Consider the following 6,720-nt stretch of genomic DNA (forward strand, 5'->3'; position numbering starts at 1 on the left):
TTTACTCACATTTCTACTAATCTAGAACTGAAATTTTTTGTTTAGTAAATCTCCAGAATATTCAAAAACGATTATCTTATTTAAAAACTTTCTGTATTTTACTGTAAATCTCATGTATATCCACAAACTTTTCTATTTCTTAAAAACAGAAATTCTTTTTTTATGATAACGTTCCTGTATATTGACAAACACTTGTATTATTTAAAAACCAGAAATGTTCTCCATTTTTACAGTAAATAATCTGTGTATCCAAAAACACTTCCATTTTTTAGAAAACATATTTTTACAGTAAATCTCCTGTATATTCACAAACTGTTATTTAAAAACAGTAGCATCTCTGTATATTGACAAAAATGTCTATTATTAAAAAGAAATGTCATTTTCTGTATATTTTTTACAGTAAATGTCCTGTTTAGTCGCATAAATTCTTATTTGAAAACTGAAATTTTCTGTGTAAAGTTTTTATAATAGCATAATATACTAGAACTACTAAAACAGGAGTTTTTAGATGCTTCTACACTGAAACGCGCCAGACTTTGTTGGTATCTGCAGCAAACTAAATGCTGTTGCACGTTTTGATGGCAACATTTGGTCCTGCGATGTTTTGAAGCGAGTTTGTGTTGCGTGACATTAGCTACTCAACATCCGCTGTAATCTGCCGCAGCAACCGCTGTTGTACACAATGACAGCTGTAATCTCTCTTTGTGACTCCATTTCCCGCTAACGTGATTACTGAATCCGTGCTGCCTTTTCGTTTATCTACTCCGCTGCCTCTTCGTGCCTCTGTGTCTGCGGTTGGTAATCAGTCAGCTTAGCTCTTCGTCTCGGTAAACACCCGGAAGAGATCCGGCCAATCACAGCCAAAGCTGGCAGGCCGGGTAGCCAATGGAGGCGGGGGACGCTCGGTCCCTCGTGACACGGTGACCTGCTGCACGTCGGCGAGCGTTGCTATGGGAACGCTGCAGCACAGAGCTGCTGCGTGGAAATGCAACGGAGCGAGGAAGGAAAGAGAAAGGCGGGAAGATCATGAGATCGGGGGGAAGATGCTGTGGGAGTTTCCTGGAAATGTTTGGTCAGGTTTACAAAGTCTGGATCCAGGAGAGAAACTGAATACTTTGATTTATGAGTCTGAATATGACTGGACTCTGAAAGCGTGTAACTTTAAAATGCATCCGCCTTATTGACATCAAAAATCATGTAGGTTTTGGTGAGCAGTTTTTCCACATATTTCTCATCTTCAAGTTTATTTTGCCAAGCTGAAGTTATTTAATATTATTTTTAACAGTCATCCTGAGTTCTTATGGTTTTATATTTTAAGCAGTGTCTAAAATGTCAGTTGTTGCTAACACCAACATAATGTTTGGCAGAAGCTAATGCTAAAACTTAAATTCAGATTATACAAACAAGAAACATACATGAACAAAATAAAACATGGGAAGTAGAGGACAAGATGTGAAAGTTATAGAAAAAGTAATGTGGAAATGAAATTGGAGCTTGAGGGGAAAAGAGTATTTGAAGAGACTTCAAATTAAGAGCATGAATATCAACGGCTAGCTACTTGAATGATTCTAAAATTAAACAACCAAATTTTAACGCAAATACTAAACTTTGTTAGACTGAAAGTTTACAAAACAGCCAAGTAAATTAGCGTTTTAAAATGTACGCAGAAAGTTCACAAAATTAACTCAAATGCTAAAGCGCTAAAAATTAGCTTAGATTATTAGGGCATTAGCTGATTTTAAAGTTAATGTAGAAATCCTTTCTTCATTAATAAAATAAATCCTAATTTTCAAACAGCATTTTTTATATATTTATGTCTCATATTAAAACAAACAAACAAAAACAAAACTGAACAAATCTGCAGCAGAGTGAAAACTTTTTCACCCAGCTGCTACGCTGGGTAGAAGTTTTATAGGTGAACTTACTTTTCATTTCACTTCTATATTGGACTAGAATATGTTACAGAACCGGAACAAATCGGAGTAATTGCTGACCATGTTAATCAAAGTCTTGCTTCAACCATATTGAATTGAAGGCAGCAGGTAAAGTAAGATGCTTTCGAGCAAGGAAACATCGTCTTCATAAAAGTTTTGTCTAAGAACTGGTAATAAGGTGCGTTGAGGCTCAGTGGAGGTCAAAGCCCAACATGTTTCTGCAGACATTTAAAAAAGCATAACTTTCATGGAGAAAAAGTCAAAATAAAGATGGAAATGCAGATAACTCCATCCACAGCAATTAATTCAAGATTAACTCACACATGAATAAAAACAAAACGGATCTATATTCTCTTTCTCTTGCTCTACATAAACCCTTCAGTTCCCCAAACAGAAATCTTATCTCGTAGATCTATATAAAGGAGTTCTGTTATAATAAGGACACTGTGTACCACTGGAGCTAGATAAACACTGATAACTAGGCCAAACTCTGCTGCATTTACTGGATGTGGGTTCAGATACTCAGCGAGTTGAAGTGACTCTCCAACGCGTCTCGTTTTATCAGGACCATATTTGTCGGTGCCGTTCTCTCCATAATGATCTCACTCGTCTCCTGATTAGTGAGTATCTTGCATAATCATCAGGCTAATCATTCTCCCATCCATACATCCTTCCATTATCAGTTCATTATCCAGCTGCTCCTTTTATCTATCATTCCCTGCAGCTGTTGGTCCATTTCTCCCGTTTTTGTCCTAAATCAACCCTGGAACCAGACCGCTGTGTGGATGTTATCAGGACTAAAGGCCGAGCGCTCGTGCTGTTAGGCGGCCTTCTAGTTGTAGAGTTATGTAATGAGGCTTTGGCTGCATGTCTGCGGCTGAAAGCTCGTTATCACGCTTACAAACTTTCTGCATGCACAGGCTTCGCATGCTTCTGTTTTAAATTACATCCGATAATCTCATCGAGAGTGACTGAACTGAATCAAGCTGTGAAGAAAATCAAAATCATTTCAATTTCATGGCGAAAGTCACGCTGATTTAAATCACGCAAATGAGTGATTTAACTTCAGATTTCTAAAGGGAAACAAATTCAAAAAGAAATTACATAATTAAAACATATTGCTGCAATCTGGACGAAGCTTTCAACTTTAAGGATTTAGAATAGAATAACCTCAAACTTGTGTTTTTATTAACTTAAATAAGGAAGACTGTGAATTTTTGCTTAACAGTCCTGCTAAGACAGCTTCCACTTGGTGTATCAATGCATATTAAGATATATTTGGTGTTTGAAATATTAAAATAGGCAGTTTTAGAGAAACTGTCTACTGTACTACTAAAATTAAACATGATGTAAACCGCTAAGTACAAAACTAGCTGTTCTAACCCTAAATTGCTAATAATAAACATTAAATTCTGCTAAAGTGCTACACAAACATAGTATTTAGTGGAATCTAATGTTAAGCACTGACATGATAAATTCCACCATGTTGCTACAAACCATTTGTCACAAGAAGGCGTGAAATCAGGCGAATACAGTTGTAATTTTACAAGAAATCCTACCCAAACAATAACTAAAAATTTAAACGAGGAATGTTGAGCTAATTGTGAAGTTATACTTTGGATAAATTTTTTTCAAATAACACCTAATTGTTAATAGGAATACAAATTATGTCGGCAGCTGGACTGGATTGTGCAAACAGCTGAGACTATTTTGGAGAAACGAGCTGCTAATGTCACATCCTGGAAACTAATTATAACAACTTTAAGATGTTTTTTTTCTGGCAAAATTGCATCTTTTTCAGATATTATTATGACTGTAAATATATATCATTGTAACAAATTTTACTAGACCATACAAAAACAACAAATAAAATGAAATATGAAGTCTCTCTAAACAAAACTTTCCTTCAAAATAAGAGCTGGTTGAGACCAAAGCACCAGACTGAAGACTTTTATCATCCAGTTTTTGGTAGAAAAAGAGAGAAAAAAGAAACGATATATCATATGGCAAATATCTATTATAATGGAACCTGGATCTGCGAAAACCACAAACCTTTTTTTCTCGTCCCCTAATGGGACGACTGAAGGCCTCGGAGTGCAACACGTCTGAACGTTCAGGCTTCAGAAGACAGACGTAAAAAATTAAAGCCGATGTTAATATTAAATCGCACAAACTGCGCTGATGTAACATGTTGGCTGTGTGTGAAAGTGTGTGAGTCAGAGTGACTGTGTTGTGGTGCAGAAGAAGCGCGGATGACCCCAGATGACCCCTGGAGAGATTCCTCCCACCGTGCATCTGCACCCAGCCTGTCATTCAGATGGACGTTTTACTGAATTTCACATGGACAGCTCATTTCTCACATCCTCACAGTTTCAAAACACCCACAATGCATCTGTCCGTGCGCCTCTCTCTCTCTCCCAGCGATGACTGTAATCAGATTACTTTTGTTCAAGTAATGAGTAAAGTAAGGGATTGCAATTGCAAAAAAACCAAAGAGTATTAGATTACTGTTACTGCTGTGTGAGAAGACCGTGATTTTGTTTGTGCGTCGTCATGGTAACAGGCAGGTGTGTGGATCAGCAACAGACAACATGGAGTGTGGGAGAGTATGACGGCGTGTCAGCGCCATCGTAGATAAAAATAAAAGGAGTAAATTTCTGCCAAAAAACTTTCTTACAATTTTGAGCTTAATCTCAGAAATTTTGTAGAAAAACTTTGAAAATTCTGAGTTTCAAAAATTCAAAATGTGCTAGAAAAAAATTCTGAATTTTGAGATTGATATCAGAAATAAGAAAAAAAAAACCCGTTAAATTTCAGAACAAACATGTTTTAACCAAAAATTCCCCAGGTAAAGACAAAACCCTGCAGTTTTTGTTAAAGTTTTTTATTGAATGAAACTGATTTGGGAAAATTTTCTTTTGCCTGATTTTATTTTTTGCTTCTTATATAAATCATTTTCATTTTGGTTCTTAAAATAGCAAAATTTCCACTTAACTTTATGTTTTGATGACGTATTTTTAAATATTAAGTGATAATTTGAACAGTGACTCAGTACCTGAGTAGACTTTTTACCAAATACTTTTTTAATGGAGTAATTTCTCCGATGGCTACTTTTGACTTTTGAGTAAAAATATTTTGAAGTCGTCTCATACTTGATTACAATTTTTGAGAACTCTGCCCACCTCTAATAAAAAGTTTTATTTTCAATAAAGTTACTCCAGTAACTCTAATTGAGTAAAGTATTATACCGAACTTTGAGCCTTACCTCCGTCCGAGTACGTCTCCGTCCCGTAGCCATCCTGCAGCCCGTTGTTCCACGTCCCCTCGTACTTCCCGCTCGTCCCGGTGCTCTCCCGCACACCGTAGCGTCCCTTAAAGCCGTGCGTCCACTCGCCTTTGTACACCCAGCGGCCTTTGTTCTCCACGCCCAGGCCGTGCCTCTTCCCCTGAGCCCAGGTGCCCTGGTAGGTGTTCCCGCTTGGCCAGGTGTAGACGCCGAGCAGCTCGAAGCCATGCGCCCAGGAGCCGCAGTACTCGCCCTGGCCCTTGGGTCCCGTGCAAATCCCGTAGCCATGCGCCTTGCCCTCCTCCCACCCTCCGCAGTATGACCCCCCATCGTCAAAGTTGAACCTGCCGCCAGTGGACATGCATGAAACAGCTCTTGGCAATTCCCCTGAAGCCTCGACAAAAAGAAAAAGAAAAGAAAAAGAAAAGAGAGGGAGGAAAAAGAAGGGCAGGTTGGTGCCAGAGGTGGGCGGATCGATCCAAAAAATACAGATAGATCGGATAGATAAGATCGGACCGATCAGATCGATTCTTTAGTTTCAGGTTATTTTACTTTCGGTGCTGTAGTTTCTCAAAGATTTTGTTTTTTTGACTAAAATGCACCCAGATTTGTCCTGTTCTTCTATAGTTTCTGTTTATCATGTTATTAAAGGTATTTTGTGTTATAAATTGTGTCCAAATTTTATTTTAACGGAATAATTCAAAGGAAAAATAACAAAAAAGTGGTGCAACGATTGCAGTTTTCTGGCCGATCTCTGGTCTACTGATTCTGATTTTGGCCATATCAGTTGGTGTTTTTTTTGTTTGAAATGCTGGAAAATAAAATAAGAAAAGTCATTAAGTTGGTAGCAGTGGGGAGATTACTGTTAACTGGAAACATGAAGCCATGACCGGGTGGGCCAGGCTGCCAGTCAAACCTTTTTCACAGAAGAGAAAAAAAGAGGACAGTGGCTGATTTTTAGACTTTTGTCAAGGTAGAAAAGATCAGCCAATCATCAATCTCCAAAAATTAAGGAAATTGGGGCGATTTATCAGCTAGTCGATTTATTGGTGCACCGGAACCTATAAACATCCAAATTCTGTCGTAGGTTTAAACAAAATAATTAAAAGAGAAAAAAACACGAGGTTTGCACAGGTTGCAGTTTTCTGGCCAATCTTTTAAAAGCCAGATCTGCAGATTCCGAATTTTGGCCGATCTGGGTCTGTCCGTCAAACCGTTTTCACTGCAGATCAAAACAAGGACAGTGATTGATTAAATTGTCAAGGTGGATAAGATCATCTGCAAACGTAAGTACCGTCTGATCACCGGTCTCTAAAAATTAAGGAAATCAGAGCTGATTTATTGTTAGACCCCTTAATAAACTTTGCCCAGATTCTGTCCTAGGTTTCAACAAAATAATTAAAACCTGGGGAAAAACCCCACAAAAACACAAAGTTTGGTGATGTATCAAACTTAAATAACAAAAATATTGCCAATATAGTTATTGCCGGTGTCTGTATT

At 37.7% G+C, this 6,720-nt stretch overlaps 1 protein-coding gene across 1 annotated transcript in view; it reads right to left on the bottom strand.

The window, feature by feature from the left end:
* Positions 1-5,971, bottom strand: part of jph3 (junctophilin 3) — a 39,699-nt gene extending 33,728 nt beyond the window's left edge. Inside the window, exon 1 of the mRNA XM_005795774.2 lies at positions 5,200-5,971. Within this exon, the coding sequence (XP_005795831.1) occupies positions 5,200-5,581 (382 nt within the window). The 5' untranslated portion in view covers positions 5,582-5,971. The remainder of the gene's footprint in view (positions 1-5,199) is intronic.
* Between the last annotated feature and the right edge of the window lie 749 nt (positions 5,972-6,720).

Source organism: Xiphophorus maculatus, chromosome 2, assembly GCF_002775205.1.
Source record: "Xiphophorus maculatus strain JP 163 A chromosome 2, X_maculatus-5.0-male, whole genome shotgun sequence".
NCBI classification, from domain to species: Eukaryota; Metazoa; Chordata; class Actinopteri; order Cyprinodontiformes; family Poeciliidae; genus Xiphophorus; species Xiphophorus maculatus.